Here is a 17,804-nt window from a genome sequence, read left to right as displayed (position 1 = left end):
TTAGAAGGAGTGATTCCATATGAACTCAGTTTGATTTTAAATTCTTTGATTAAATGTGGATTTGTCACAATTACCTACCTTAATAATCAGATCAAGTCATTTAAATATGGTCCATTAGATAAGAGGAATAAACCAGTTATTCTTCATGTAAAGGGAAATACGGTAAAAGTGAAACAAAATGCTGCAAGGAACTGGTGTCTCATAAGACTACTGCCATTATTAATTGGGACCAAAATTCCTGAAAATAATGTATACTGGTTGTTACTTCTAAATTTGAAGCAGTGTGTTGAGATTATATTTTCCCCTTCTATCACCATAGGTGTAGCTGTAAATCTGAACTATATTGTTCAGACAAATCTTGAGATGTTTAAAGAACTCTACCCAGATAATAGAATAAAACCTAAACAGCATTATATGCTTCATTATCCTGATCAGATACTTAAGTATGGTCCTTTAAAGTCAACATGGACAATGCGATTTGAGGCAAAACACTCATATTTTAAGCATGTTTTACAAACATCTAAGAATTTCAAAAATCCATGTAAAACAATTTCAAAGAAGCATCAGTACAAAATGGCTTATATGGCAGTAGGATCTGAATCAAACCCAGAAAGCATTGATATTAAACGTATTACTAATGATCTTTTAGAACTATATCCTGAAGACGTTAAACAACAACTAAATGCAATGAATATAAATTCACACACAGTGTGCAGTTGCAATAATGCCTATGTTAAGGGAATCCAATATAAAACTGGAATGTTTGTTGTTATTGGAGTAAGAGAGGATGAACCTGTATTTGGTTGCATATGGAAGATAATTGTGAATCAAGATTCCCTGTGTCTTGTTACTCACAATGTGGAATCTATTTACTCACACCATTTGTCAGCATATAATGTCAATACAACACAAGATCTCACAGTAATCAGTCAATCGCACTTGATATCATTTTATCCTTTATCAGCCTACATGGTTAATGGGCGTAAATTTGTGTCTTTAAAGTTCTATATTTGCAATGAATAATTTTCCTTTGTGAACTTTTCTGCTGAAGTATAATGTTTCCTGTGATTAATTTTCCTTTTGTATAGAAAATTGTATATTTTTGGTAAAAATTTACATTTTTAGATTATTATTTTTTCTGATTATACCATACTAAAAATTAGGTGACAGTTTTCGAAAGTCAGTATTATAATAATATTGGAATTTCTTATATTGCAATAAATCCTAACATTTTAAACAAAATTATAAAATAGTGATGATTTATGCAGCAACATTAAATTGGCTTTGACCTTTTATACTCTTAGTTACAGAATGGAAAAACATTTTCTTGTAAAATATAAAATGAGTCAGAGGGTAATTGATGTTGGAGAAGAAGATGACTTAATCAACACAATTAAAAACAAAATGGGCATTAATGAACAGATCATCCTGCAGAACTTTGATAAAGAATGGGATGACTGGTTAGATGTCACAAGTTTTCATGAAGTGCCTAACAGAACCATTCTAAGATGCCTGCCTCTCTTTGAATCTAACTCATCACATCCTACATTTATTCACGTCTTAAATGATTCCTGTGAGTCTGATTCCACATTACTTCTAGAGGATAATCAGAGCACATGTTCTAGTGATCTTTTTTCATTAGACGCTAGTTTACGAAATACAATTTCTCCGACATCGCTCCCAGAGTCAAGCCTTGATGATAGTTCAATTGCAAGTTCTGATGACTCCGCAATGGAAAAAGACAGCCAGTCAAGTTCAGATGAAACATGCACTGGAAACTTGTCTTACCATCTCAATGAAAGATTTCCAACCAAATTTCCTATAAATGAAGATCGTTTTTCAAAAGATTTGCAAGATGCACTGTACTACAAAAAACCTCTAAATTGGAGGCAAAAGAAAGAAATATTGGACAATTTATCAGAAGAAATTTTGAAATATACATACTTTCCAAGTAGGCAGCAACGAAAAGAAGTTTGTATTTCTTTAATAGAAAAGTATCCATATTTGAAAGAAAAGCTAGGGAGTGGAACAGATGGATGGCAGGAGCGGATACGTGACAAAATGAAAAATGTCCGTAGAAACAAAAAATCAGAAGGCCCTTTAAAACGAAATAATCCAAAACAGAATGCTCTAGAACCCCAGTTGAAGAAAGTGAGTATCTGTATTATTAACTCTAAATAGCACAGCTATTTTGGCTATGGTAATGATCACATTCATGAATGCATCTCCTACCAATTAAAATTCACTTTCCCTTCCACTGGGAATTTTGCTGGTTCATTTATTGAAAAAGACCTGAAGTTGGAATCTAAATGCTCAAACATAAATTTATACAATTCCATTTTGTTATGATTGCCATGTAATTATCAAAATTATATTGTTTTAATTGTTATCGCTAATATTTTTACTTATTACTATTTCTTTAATTCAATTTTCAGGCTAATAGAGGAGAAGTAAACTTTGCAATTGAAATACCAGAAGGGGAAGATGAACTAACACTGACAAAACATAAAGATGATATGAAGAAGGAAAACAAGAAAAATGTACCAAATCAAAAGCTAATAGAGCGAAGAATGGAAATCACCTATCCTCAAAGACGTCAGTTTATAAATTTGAACCCTCCAGTTTCAGAAATTAAAGAAGAGTTCCCATGCTTATTTCAATTTGAAAGTCTAGACAATGAATTTAAACGTTTGATGGGCAGTTGTTTGCATACAAAATTTCGAAGTTCTCTGGAGAATGTAGCTTCTGATATTTTGACACTTGGAAAAGCATCCAACAAAATCAGTGGTGACGATTACGATATATTTGATCAAGTTGATACAGAAATTGTTGGAACATCTTCTTTTACTCGACAAGCCACAGCAGCAATACTTGTCCTACCATATTTGCTTGGTAATTCTCCAGATGCTTTACATAAACAATTTAAGGTTAGTACTGGACACATTGTTTGGTTTGTTTTAAATGGTGGTTTATAATAAATTGCTGGTTTATAAACATAAAAATATGGTTTAAATAAATATTTACTACTGCATCATATTGAAGTAAATAATATATTTATCTAGTTTATCATGCACTGTTTACAATTTTGCTATGCCTTTAAATTATGAAATAAATACAAATTCTATATAAAATATACTGAATACAAGTAAAACAAAATCTTCAATATTTAAGTTGTTTATTTATATTGCATGTATTTTATTTTAATTGCAAAAGACAATGCCTTGTAAATGCTGTGTTGAAAATTGTTTTTGTTGATTTTTATTGTCCATACTCAAGTCTTCAAATAAAGGTGAACTCTTTATTGCTATTGTGGGCAATATCTATAAGCCGAAATGTTATATCATTGCTGAGAAGGTAAATTTAATGGAAACAGATTCTGTGATCAATGCCATGAGTTCAGCGATGGGTATTTACTATGCTTGTAATTTGCAGTTTCAAAAACGAGCTATGGAAACCTTGGTATTCTTTCAGAAATTTCTTTTAGAAATTACAGACAAGATAAAGGTACCACGAAGGGTTCTTTCACTTGCTGAAAAACTTAAGAAGTAAACTAATGATGAAACATTTTTGTACCTTGAAACCGTTTTAGTATACTGTATTTTGCTCAATTCTGCAACATCAGTTTTATACAAATGTTAATTGAAAATGTCATTTTTATATTATATATTATATAAGAAAAATAGTGTATATTATTTAATGTAAAACAATGTTGCAGACTTCAAAGCAGGGATTTTGTTCTCGTATTTATTTAAAAAATTACATTTATTTACAAATTGGAATTAGCTTGATAGAAAACAGATTCTGTGTTCAATGCCATGAGTTCAGTAATAGGTATTTACTATAATAATACTATGCTTGTACTTTTATTTTGTGTTTTAAAGTCATGCTACATGAAACATACCTTGGCAAATTCTGCCATCAGTTTTATACAAATGTTAATTGAAAATGTAATTTTTATTTGTAATTATTGAGCTGTTTATTTAATTTTCAATAATAACTTCACAACAACATATATATTGATTTACCTTTAAAAGAAAAATAGTGTATATCAATTATTATTTAATATAAAAAAGATGTTGCAGACTTTTAGTTGTGTTCTCATGTATAATTATACACAAAGAATGTTATTTAGTTACTGCAGATTGTTTTTAAAATTTAGATTGTTTTAATTAAACAGCTTGGTTGGATGTTGAATACATTTTGAAACCATTTAGATTTCAGTATATTTTGTGTTTTAAAATTATACTGCATGAAAACATACCTTGCCAAATTCTGCAACATCAGTTTTATACAAATGTTAATTGAAAATGTCATTTTTACCTGTAATTACTGAGCTGTTTGTTTAATTTTCAATAATAACTTTATAATAATATATATACATATTGATTTACCATTATATAGGAAAAATAGTGTATATTATTTAATATAAAAAAATGTTGCAGACTTCAAAGCAGGGATTTTGTTTTCATATTTAATTTAAAAATTACATTTATTTACCAATTGGAATTAGCTTGATAGTTTGTTTAAAAAAACAATGAACCGTTGATTCATTCATTTTGTTGATCATTGCCGAAAAGGTAGATTTGATGGAAACAGATTCTGTGTTCAATGCCATGAGTTCATAGGTATTTACTATAATAATACTATGCTTGTAATTTTATTTTGTGTTTTAAAGTCATGCTACATGAAAACATACCTTGCTAATTTTATACAAAATGTTAATTGAAAATGTCATTTTTATTTGAGCTGTTTATTTAATTTTAATAATAACTTTATAATAACATATATATTGATTTACCTTTATAAGAAAAATAGTGTATATTATTTAATATAAAAGAGATGTTGCAGACGTTTAGTTGTGTTCTCGTGTATAATTATACACAAAGAATGTTATTTAGTTACTGCACATTGTTTTTAAAATTTAGTTTGTTTAATTAAACAGCTTGGTTGGATGTTGAATACATCTGATATCTTGTTTGAATCCAGTTTGTACATTGGAACCATTTAGATTTCAGTATATTTTGTGTTTTAAAATCATAAAGCATGAAAACATACCTTGCCAAATTCTGTCAATCATGTCAAAATCAGTTTTATACAAATGTTAATTGAAAATGTCATTTTTACCTGTAATTACTGAGCTGTTTAATTTTCCATAATAACTTTACAACAACATATATATTGATTTACCTTTATAAGAAAAATAGTGTATATTATTTAATATAAAAGAGATGTTTCAGACGTTTAGTTGTGTTCTCGTGTTAAAATTTAGTTTGTTTTAATTAAACAGCTTGGTTGGATGTTGAATACATCTGATATCTTGTTTGAATCCAATTTGTAAATTGGAACCATTTAGATTTCAGTATATTTTGTGTTTTAAAATTATACTGCATGAAAACATACCTTGCCAAATTCTGCAACATCAGTTTTATACAAATGTTAATTGAAAATGTCATTTTTACCTGTAATTACTGAGCTGTTTAATTTTCACTAATAACTTTATAATAATAATATATATATACATATTGATTTACCATTATATAAGAAAATAGTGTATATTATTTAATATAAAAAAAATGTTGCAGACTTCAAAGCAGGGATTTTGTTCTCATATTTAATTTAAAAATTACATTTATTTACCAAATGGAATTAGCTTGATAGTTTGTTTAAAAAAAACAATGAACCGTTGATTCATTCATTTTGTTGATCATTGCAAAACAGATTCTGTTCAATGCCATGAGTTCAGTGATAGGTATTTACTATAATAATACTATTCTTGTAATTTTATTTTGTGTTTCAAAGTCTACATGAAAACATACCTTGCTAAATTCTGCAACAGCAAATGTCATTTTTATTTGTAATTATTGAGCTGTTTATTTAATTTTAATAATAACTTTATAATAACATATATATTGATTTATCTTTATAAGAAAAATAGTGTATATTATTTAATATAAAAAAGATGTTGCAGACTTTTAGTTGTGTTCTCATGTATAATTATACACAAAGAATGTTATTTAGTTACTGCACATTGTTTTTAAAATTTAGTTTGTAATTAAACAGCTTTGTTGGATGTGTATGATCTTGAATACATTTTGTTCTACTCGTTTCTGCATTTTTTAGGAAATCCACTGTGAACCCACATTTTGGTGTAACCAGATAACCCAGATTATGTGGTTGCTACTTTGCTGCCACCAATAACTGGTGTAATAAAACCTTTCACTAAAAAGCTGGGTAATGTACCCCGAAAAGCTGGGTAAATTTAGTTTTCCCACGCCAGGGAAACATCCACTTTCCCAATTTGGGTAACGTTTCCCAAAGGGGAAAATAAGAGTTTACTCCACTAATTGGTGGCAGCCTGGTGGCACCCACTTTTAGGGGAAAACTAAGCATATATTTTTTACAGTGCATGTAGGCATATATTTTAACATTTCAGGACGGCTGGCCCGTCCTAAGCATGTCGACAGATTTTTTTATCAGTATAAAAAAGTCATTCATGATGATCTTTTTCGGACTTTGAATGCAGTCCCATGGGATTTGTGTTTTAACCAGCCTAACATTGACTCAACTTGGTCGTATTTTAAAGACCTGTTTCTCGCAGCCATTGACGATTGTGTACCCAAGGTGAAAAGTAGATCTCGTAATGTGCCAATTTGGATAACTAGTGAACTCATTCAGTTGTCACGTAAAAAGAGGCGATTATTTAGGGCTGCTAAACGACATCCAAACAATGTACATAAATGGGAGAAGTACAAAAAACATAGAAATAATTTGCGGACACTTACGAGAAAATCACACTTTGAATACTTACACAACCTAAGCATTGGATGTAAGAGAAACCCCAAACGATTTTGGTCATATGTAAAAAAGAAACGCAAATCAACTTCTGAAACTAACTTTACTCATAACGGTAATGTTATTAATTCAAATGTTGAAGTTGCAAATGCTTTTGCTAACTTCTTTCATTCTCATTTTACCAAAGACAACGACAGTTTTAGTCTAACCAATGAAACGGCTAAATGTCAGCATAATGATATTATTTCTTCATCTCATATTAGTATTGATAATAACACAATTTTTAGAGCTCTGTTATCTTTAGATACAAATAAATCTCCTGGACCCGACGGGATTACTCCCAAAATGTTAAGTATGGCTGCCCCGATCATTTCTCCTATCCTGTGTAGGATCTTTAAATTATCTCTTGATCAGGGTAGAGTTCCTTTCGATTGGAAGCTAGCCAATGTCGTTCCGATATTCAAATCTGGTAACAGAAACGAAATATCGAATTATAGACCTATTTCACTTTGTTCAGTCGTGGGTAAAGTACTTGAGCGCTTTGTGGCAGATTATCTCCTCCAACACTTGCAGCGTAATGGTTTTATTAGCCCTGTTCAACATGGATTTTATCCTGGTCGCTCATGTGTTACTCAAGCTACTTCTTTATACCATGAATGGGCTAAAACCCTTGATATTGCCAATCCTCCTGTTATTGATGCTATTTTTCTGGACTGGGAAAAGGCGTTTGATCGCGTCAGCCACTCTAAGCTTCTTCATAAACTCCATGATTTCGGAGTGTGTGGGCACATGCTAGGCTGGATAGATTCATTTCTTTCAGGTCGGCAGCAACATGTCCTCATTAATGGTCAGGTGTCCGAATGGAATAATGTCAATTCCGGGGTTCCACAGGGCTCTGTTTTGGGCCCCATCCTATTTAATGCGTTTGTTTTTGACCTTCCAATGTCTGTCACCTCCAAATTCAGGCAGTATGCCGACGATACAGTCATATTTCGGCCAATATGCTCTAATGATGATGTAATTTCTCTCCAAAATGATTTAAATCGCATTGATGAGTGGTGTGAAAACAATGCCATGAAGTTGAATGCCGCTAAGTGCAAGGTTCTTCATATTACACGTAGGAGAAATCCCATCCACAATTTTTATAGTATCCGTTCTGTTGAACTCTCTCCTGTTTCCTCCCACAAATACCTTGGTATCCATTTCTCTTCTGACCTCTCTTGGTCCAAGCATGTTAATGCCGTCTCTACTAAATCGCTCCAAATTCTTGGGTTTATTAAACGCTTTGTTGCAGTAAATGACTCGGATATTATGCTTCGTCTTTTTAATGGGATATGTAGACCTATACTGGAATATGCTGCCCCCGTTTGGGTTCCACATCAAAAGCAGCACATTACTGCTATTAATAAATCCCTTCGTCGAGTCACCAAGTTATGTGTTCCTGGTGGTTACGAGGAGCGATTACTTAGGTTAAAGTTGCCTTCGATTGACCAGAGATTAAAGTATCTCAGTATTATTTTTGTAGTTAAGTGTTTTTATGGTCATATTGATTTTGACATACACAATTATATTGATTTTAACCCTAGACACCCTGAAAAAGTTATTTTTAAACACAAATTTGCTAGAACCAATTGTCTAAAATTATCGTTATTCAATCAGTTTCCACGTATTTGGCAAAATATCCCTGACCCCATCAAAGACCGATTATTATTTAGCTTCAGCCAATTTAAAAATTCTCTTCATTCAACTATAACTGAACTTTAAATTGTACATTTCTTTGTGTAATTACAATTATTTCTTATAATTGTTGATTGCTCAATTTGTTTTTGCCTTTTTTGTTTTGAATTTTTACTATTTATGTCATATTGTAGTTTTCATATTTATGATCTTTTGATCTGTATTTTATATATTTTAAAGTTTATGTGTGTCTTTTTTAAGTGATTTATGTATGTGGTTTGGAGTATTGGAGAGCCACTTTGATAGTGCTTGCACTGTTGGCAATCCACAGGGTACTCCATCCACACTTCGTTTGTTAATGTTGGTTTCTTTCTGTCTGTATACCTGGAAATTGAATAAATAAATAACAATAAATGGTAAAACTGTGTAGTATAGGCTAACACGTCTGGCTCTACGAGGCCTTTTTATGCTCATAGGATGGCTTTTTTTGGGCGTCCCAATGTAGGCCTATGCCTATAGCTAGGCCAGATTTCCCATTCCTGCAGGCCTATAGCCTATGCTCTAGTAGGGCGGCTAGTGGGTGTACCCTGGTCGATTCACCCCTGGTCGACTCGTACCCATGTCAACTCGACTTAACTTACTACCCTAATACTACCCTAAACTCGTTACCAACCAAATAGTTAGGGAATATCTTGATTTTTCTGTGAAAAAATTATTAACAAAGGTTTTTTTGCAGATTCATACTCTATCACATACCAATATACACCAAAAAATTCCTCCAGACATCAGGGGATGGGGAAAGTGGTTAAATTTGACCTTTGACCTTACAAGGCATATGACACTGTATCTCGGTAACCATTGGTCCGAGAGATTTAGTTTTTGCACCAAACTGTTCCTTATATACATATTTATATTTACTATAATGAAGTATTTTTTCAAAAATTCATTAGAAATGGTGGAAAATGACCTTTGACCTTTTAAGCATATAACAAGTGTATCTCAGTGATCCTTGATCCTAGAGACTTAGTTTTGGCACCAAAATGTTCCTTATATACATATTTATATTTTCTATAATGAAGTATTTTTTCAAAAATTCATTAGAAATGGTGGAAAATAACCTTTGACCTTTTAAGGCATATAACACATGTATCTCGGCGATCCTTGGTCCTAGAAACTTACTTTTGGCATTCAAAATGTTTCTTATATGCATATTTATATTACTTGTAATAAAGTATTTTATAAAAAATGAATTAGAAATGGTGGAAAATCATGACCTTAGATGGTCATGAAGCTGTATTCTGAAGACCATTGGTCGTAGAGACTTAATGTTTCTTATGGGCATATTCATATATATTAATAAAGTAGGCCTATTCTACCAAAAATTGTTTATTATGGTATTTTCCTCAAAAAAAGCTTTATTTAATGCTGAAAAACATTTAGCCCGATTACATATTTGAATTCTCCTATCATAATAAATTCAAATTCAAAATAAACATTTATTTCCTTTAATTGCAGAATAGAAACATAATAAAGAACAATGAAAGGTAATAATAAGGTTTAAAAAAATAAAATGTAACATACAAATCATAGCTTTCATCAGAGAATCATTAAAAGAATGTCAAAATTTCAATTCTGTGTAATAAATAATAGAAATTAAAAGAAGGTGGCATAGTCCAAAAGGCAAGTCTGAGTGGGAGGAGCCATATATTAACTAAGGTTCGAAACAAAACATGATTACAGTTACTTACACACACAAAACAAAAACACACCCATAATGTATCCCTATCCGAAAAAGTTAATTATGTCTTCTGACCTCACATATGTTGTTATTGTATAATAAAGTACCCTTATCCCAAAAGTTAATTTTGTCTCCTCCTAATCTCACATGCTATATTCATGGGCCATACCGGCTCTGTAATGGACATGGGTCAAACATTTCCCATATAGTCTGTCTCATAACAGGATAAACTAAAAAAAAAAAAACCTAACCCATATGGATTTGCCAGAATGAACCCTCTATCTAAGGACCCTTTTGGGATCTCTATGTGGTGCGCTACACAAGGCCTTGTATTACTATTAGTAATTAGTATGGGGTAAATAGTTCATAGATTGGACCATATATAATAAAACTAAATATGCACCCTTGATCTTGATTATGGATTTGCCCAAATGAACCCAAGGGCCGATCTTCCATGGATCCTTCTGGATTCTCTATGTTGGGCTACAAGAGGCCCTATATTGGAAATACTGTATGTGGGATGAAAATGTGGGTTCATATAGATATGTCCATGGAATAAATCTGCCTGTGCACCCTCGATACTTAAAGGAACATTTATGGATTTACCCAAATTAACCCAAGGGCAGGTCCTTCATGGATACCTTCTGGGTTCACTATGTGGCTGGGGCTACATAAAGCCCCATATTGGAAATATAATGGATGACAATGTGGGTTCATGGAATAAAGCTGCCTGTGCACTTTCGATACTTAAGGAATCCATATGGATTTGCCTAAAATGAACCAACAGCAGGTCATCTAGTTAGACCCTTCCGTGGTTCTCTACTGTATGCTTATCCATATTACATCATCTCTGCCATTGCAACCATCTTCTTTATTAGATCTTAAGCCATCCCCAGAAGTTCGAAATCTTGGGGTTTACATGGATTCCCACTTGCAGATGGATGCTAACATCAATGCCATCGTTCTGCTATGGTTGGGATTAGGAAGATTGGTCGAATTTGTAGATTTCTGGATAGGGTAACAACTGCACGACTTCTGCATGCCTTTATATCATTACGTCTGCACTGCAGTATTCATGTCGCACAGCCCAAGACCCTGCTTAGGAAGTTGCAGATGTTACAAAATAGTGCTGCCCATATAGTGTGTCGAACCACATAACACATATCTTGCATGAACTGCACTGGCTTCCTGTGAAGGAGCGTCTCAACTTCAAGATATTGCTGCTCACATATAAATCTCTTCGTGTTTTCACTCCACAATCCTGTTGTCACAGTCTTCGTTCCAATTCTCAGAATCATCTTGTTCCTGCTAAAGTGAAGACCATCTTATGGTCACCGTGCATTATCTTATGCAGCTCCTATGCTTTGGAATTCTCTTCCAAACTGCATTAAAGATGCACAGTCAATGGCTCTTTTTAAGAGGCTTCTTAAAAGACATATTTGTTAACATATATTGTTTAATAAAGCATATTACTCCCCTTTTTTCTCCTTTTCCATGCCACCTAGATTTTTTTAGATCTAGTTTAAGTAGGGCAGGAGGCGCCCAAGTCCGGGATGACCGAGACACAACTAATGCTGTCCGAGGTTCAGTTAGACCGATCTCTGGTTAGTGACGAGAGCGTATCCCCTTACTTCGGTTTGGGTTTTATTTTTGGCATGGTTGGAATCCCTTTAATCGTATTAGTTTGTGTACATCGCTTAGAGATTTCACAATATTAGGAGCTATATAAATCCAGGATATTATTATTATGATTATGTTCAGTTCTACATTTGGCCCATGTATCAGATCAATGCATTTGGCTACATAAGGCCCTGTATTAGAAATATATCGGGTAAAACTGTGGATTCCAGCCTATCTGTGCAACCCTGATCCTTAAGGAACCCATATGGATTTGCCAAAATGAACCAGGGGTAACCTCTGGATTCTCTATGGCCATACATGCCCTTTATTGGAGATACATGGATATCTGGATGAAACTGTTTGTCTTATAATATGGATTCGACCATATGGGAAAAAGCTATTACATACGATTCTTAAGGAACTCCTATCGATTTGCCCAAATGAACCTTTTGGTACTCTATGGCCTATAAATTGGCCTTGAATCGGAAACATGTAGATCGAACTGTGGGTCCCTTGCATCGGTCTATGTGGGAAAAAGTACTCAATAAATCTTTAACGTGGTCTGCAGCTCAAAATTTAACTTTGGTTGTGACATATTAACACTGTATTATGTTGTCCAATAACTTCTGACCATTCTGTAAATATTTCTTTAAATTAAGATATAATATTATATGTTACCAAACAACCACCACACCCCCAAAACACCTCTTTGAATTAAAATCCATCCCAAGAGGCTCCTATGTACTTCTTGTATAGTTATTTTCAAACAATATAATCCATTAGATTAAATATAAATATATATCTATTATAAACAATTTGCGCTTAGTTTCAACTCTCTATGCCATGTCATTATTTAGATGAGAAAAACAAGTCAAAGGTTAAAATTTCATAAAAAATGGGTGATAGAAGTAATACTAGAATAAATAAACTATAAATGTATGTCAAATGTCAATAACCACACTTCCGGTCATTTTCAAGCAAGATCTTCTGTTAAACTGAATATAAATATATATCTTGGGAACAATGTGCTCTTAGTTTTAATTCTCTACGACCTGCCGTTACTTAGATATGGCGAAAAGAGGTCAAAGGTCAAAATTGCTGGAAATGGGGTTTCCGGTCAATTTTACAAAAAAATTTCTATTAGAACTAATATTAACATATACATTGTGAACAATTAGACACCAAAATTAACTTAATACAATATAGCATGTTGTATGAAAATAGTGGCCATTTTGTTTACATGATAAACAGTACAGAGTACATGAAAAACATGATATTTCTCAGTTTTAGTTTCAATAACTTCAATCTACACCCATGTCCACAATCAACTATCAAATGATTCAAATTTTTTTACACATGATCATTATATTGGAGAGATATTTTTAGAGAAGTTTCGTTACCATTGAGTGCTACCTTAATTTTTTTTTTCTGGTGTAAAAAATATACTTTTTTTGTTTTTTTGGAAAAAATGCTTATAAATTAGTAGTAATTGACCAAAATTCATAATATAACCCAATATATACCTGCATAACTATATATCAAAATAAAGATAATTAAGTAAGCTATCATTTGATACTAAATAAAATGAGGTACATTCAAAATTCACAACGTTATTAAAACAATAACAGGCGTATCTCTAATTTGACACCAAATGACCTTTGACCTCAAAATGACCCCTTTCCCCAGGTCAAAATTCATGGAGGAATTTTTTGGGATGACTTGGGATGCATTAGAACATGAATCCACTGAAAAACCTTTGTTAATAATTATTTCACAGATTGGCATTTTTTTGACCTAAAATTCCCTCTTGATTTTTCTGTGAAAAAATTATTAACAAAGGTTTTTTTGCAGATTCATACTCTATCACATACCAATATACACCAAAAAATTCCTCCAGACATCAGGGGATGGGGAAAGTGGTTAAATTTGACCTTTGACCTTACAAGGCATATGACACTGTATCTCGGTAACCATTGGTCCGAGAGATTTAGTTTTTGCACCAAACTGTTCCTTATATACATATTTATATTTACTATAATGAAGTATTTTTTCAAAAATTCATTAGAAATGGTGGAAAATGACCTTTGACCTTTTAAGCATATAACAAGTGTATCTCAGTGATCCTTGATCCTAGAGACTTAGTTTTGGCACCAAAATGTTCCTTATATACATATTTATATTTTCTATAATGAAGTATTTTTTCAAAAATTCATTAGAAATGGTGGAAAATAACCTTTGACCTTTTAAGGCATATAACACATGTATCTCGGCGATCCTTGGTCCTAGAAACTTACTTTTGGCATTCAAAATGTTTCTTATATGCATATTTATATTACTTGTAATAAAGTATTTTATAAAAAATGAATTAGAAATGGTGGAAAATCATGACCTTAGATGGTCATGAAGCTGTATTCTGAAGACCATTGGTCGTAGAGACTTAATGTTTCTTATGGGCATATTCATATATATTAATAAAGTAGGCCTATTCTACCAAAAATTGTTTATTATGGTATTTTCCTCAAAAAAAGCTTTATTTAATGCTGAAAAACATTTAGCCCGATTACATATTTGAATTCTCCTATCATAATAAATTCAAATTCAAAATAAACATTTATTTCCTTTAATTGCAGAATAGAAACATAATAAAGAACAATGAAAGGTAATAATAAGGTTTAAAAAAATAAAATGTAACATACAAATCATAGCTTTCATCAGAGAATCATTAAAAGAATGTCAAAATTTCAATTCTGTGTAATAAATAATAGAAATTAAAAGAAGGTGGCATAGTCCAAAAGGCAAGTCTGAGTGGGAGGAGCCATATATTAACTAAGGTTCGAAACAAAACATGATTACAGTTACTTACACACACAAAACAAAAACACACCCATAATGTATCCCTATCCGAAAAAGTTAATTATGTCTTCTGACCTCACATATGTTGTTATTGTATAATAAAGTACCCTTATCCCAAAAGTTAATTTTGTCTCCTCCTAATCTCACATGCTATATTCATGGGCCATACCGGCTCTGTAATGGACATGGGTCAAACATTTCCCATATAGTCTGTCTCATAACAGGATAAACTAAAAAAAAAAAAACCTAACCCATATGGATTTGCCAGAATGAACCCTCTATCTAAGGACCCTTTTGGGATCTCTATGTGGTGCGCTACACAAGGCCTTGTATTACTATTAGTAATTAGTATGGGGTAAATAGTTCATAGATTGGACCATATATAATAAAACTAAATATGCACCCTTGATCTTGATTATGGATTTGCCCAAATGAACCCAAGGGCCGATCTTCCATGGATCCTTCTGGATTCTCTATGTTGGGCTACAAGAGGCCCTATATTGGAAATACTGTATGTGGGATGAAAATGTGGGTTCATATAGATATGTCCATGGAATAAATCTGCCTGTGCACCCTCGATACTTAAAGGAACATTTATGGATTTACCCAAATTAACCCAAGGGCAGGTCCTTCATGGATACCTTCTGGGTTCACTATGTGGCTGGGGCTACATAAAGCCCCATATTGGAAATATAATGGATGACAATGTGGGTTCATGGAATAAAGCTGCCTGTGCACTTTCGATACTTAAGGAATCCATATGGATTTGCCTAAAATGAACCAACAGCAGGTCATCTAGTTAGACCCTTCCGTGGTTCTCTACTGTATGCTTATCCATATTACATCATCTCTGCCATTGCAACCATCTTCTTTATTAGATCTTAAGCCATCCCCAGAAGTTCGAAATCTTGGGGTTTACATGGATTCCCACTTGCAGATGGATGCTAACATCAATGCCATCGTTCTGCTATGGTTGGGATTAGGAAGATTGGTCGAATTTGTAGATTTCTGGATAGGGTAACAACTGCACGACTTCTGCATGCCTTTATATCATTACGTCTGCACTGCAGTATTCATGTCGCACAGCCCAAGACCCTGCTTAGGAAGTTGCAGATGTTACAAAATAGTGCTGCCCATATAGTGTGTCGAACCACATAACACATATCTTGCATGAACTGCACTGGCTTCCTGTGAAGGAGCGTCTCAACTTCAAGATATTGCTGCTCACATATAAATCTCTTCGTGTTTTCACTCCACAATCCTGTTGTCACAGTCTTCGTTCCAATTCTCAGAATCATCTTGTTCCTGCTAAAGTGAAGACCATCTTATGGTCACCGTGCATTATCTTATGCAGCTCCTATGCTTTGGAATTCTCTTCCAAACTGCATTAAAGATGCACAGTCAATGGCTCTTTTTAAGAGGCTTCTTAAAAGACATATTTGTTAACATATATTGTTTAATAAAGCATATTACTCCCCTTTTTTCTCCTTTTCCATGCCACCTAGATTTTTTTAGATCTAGTTTAAGTAGGGCAGGAGGCGCCCAAGTCCGGGATGACCGAGACACAACTAATGCTGTCCGAGGTTCAGTTAGACCGATCTCTGGTTAGTGACGAGAGCGTATCCCCTTACTTCGGTTTGGGTTTTATTTTTGGCATGGTTGGAATCCCTTTAATCGTATTAGTTTGTGTACATCGCTTAGAGATTTCACAATATTAGGAGCTATATAAATCCAGGATATTATTATTATGATTATGTTCAGTTCTACATTTGGCCCATGTATCAGATCAATGCATTTGGCTACATAAGGCCCTGTATTAGAAATATATCGGGTAAAACTGTGGATTCCAGCCTATCTGTGCAACCCTGATCCTTAAGGAACCCATATGGATTTGCCAAAATGAACCAGGGGTAACCTCTGGATTCTCTATGGCCATACATGCCCTTTATTGGAGATACATGGATATCTGGATGAAACTGTTTGTCTTATAATATGGATTCGACCATATGGGAAAAAGCTATTACATACGATTCTTAAGGAACTCCTATCGATTTGCCCAAATGAACCTTTTGGTACTCTATGGCCTATAAATTGGCCTTGAATCGGAAACATGTAGATCGAACTGTGGGTCCCTTGCATCGGTCTATGTGGGAAAAAGTACTCAATAAATCTTTAACGTGGTCTGCAGCTCAAAATTTAACTTTGGTTGTGACATATTAACACTGTATTATGTTGTCCAATAACTTCTGACCATTCTGTAAATATTTCTTTAAATTAAGATATAATATTATATGTTACCAAACAACCACCACACCCCCAAAACACCTCTTTGAATTAAAATCCATCCCAAGAGGCTCCTATGTACTTCTTGTATAGTTATTTTCAAACAATATAATCCATTAGATTAAATATAAATATATATCTATTATAAACAATTTGCGCTTAGTTTCAACTCTCTATGCCATGTCATTATTTAGATGAGAAAAACAAGTCAAAGGTTAAAATTTCATAAAAAATGGGTGATAGAAGTAATACTAGAATAAATAAACTATAAATGTATGTCAAATGTCAATAACCACACTTCCGGTCATTTTCAAGCAAGATCTTCTGTTAAACTGAATATAAATATATATCTTGGGAACAATGTGCTCTTAGTTTTAATTCTCTACGACCTGCCGTTACTTAGATATGGCGAAAAGAGGTCAAAGGTCAAAATTGCTGGAAATGGGGTTTCCGGTCAATTTTACAAAAAAATTTCTATTAGAACTAATATTAACATATACATTGTGAACAATTAGACACCAAAATTAACTTAATACAATATAGCATGTTGTATGAAAATAGTGGCCATTTTGTTTACATGATAAACAGTACAGAGTACATGAAAAACATGATATTTCTCAGTTTTAGTTTCAATAACTTCAATCTACACCCATGTCCACAATCAACTATCAAATGATTCAAATTTTTTTACACATGATCATTATATTGGAGAGATATTTTTAGAGAAGTTTCGTTACCATTGAGTGCTACCTTAATTTTTTTTTTCTGGTGTAAAAAATATACTTTTTTTGTTTTTTTGGAAAAAATGCTTATAAATTAGTAGTAATTGACCAAAATTCAT

At 32.9% G+C, this 17,804-nt stretch overlaps 2 protein-coding genes across 2 annotated transcripts in view; one reads left to right on the top strand and one right to left on the bottom strand.

Annotated features, from left to right (window-relative positions):
• The window catches only part of LOC144839162 (uncharacterized), a 304,410-nt gene that overhangs the window by 216,459 nt on the left and 70,147 nt on the right, over positions 1–17,804 (bottom strand). The window lies entirely within an intron of this gene.
• On the top strand, positions 1,328–5,847 carry LOC144840122 (sterile alpha motif domain-containing protein 3-like). Its single transcript, XM_078695792.1, has 3 exons — positions 1,328–2,151; positions 2,436–2,927; positions 3,277–5,847. Exons 1-3 carry the CDS (start codon positions 1,342–1,344, stop codon positions 3,547–3,549), a joined length of 1,575 nt encoding a protein of 524 aa, XP_078551918.1. The 5' UTR covers positions 1,328–1,341; the 3' UTR covers positions 3,550–5,847.

The sequence above is a fragment of the Antedon bifida genome, chromosome 4 (genome assembly GCF_963402885.1).
Source record: "Antedon bifida chromosome 4, ecAntBifi1.1, whole genome shotgun sequence".
Lineage (NCBI taxonomy): Eukaryota > Metazoa > Echinodermata > Crinoidea > Comatulida > Antedonidae > Antedon > Antedon bifida.
This window is presented reverse-complemented; position numbering and strand designations above follow the sequence as displayed.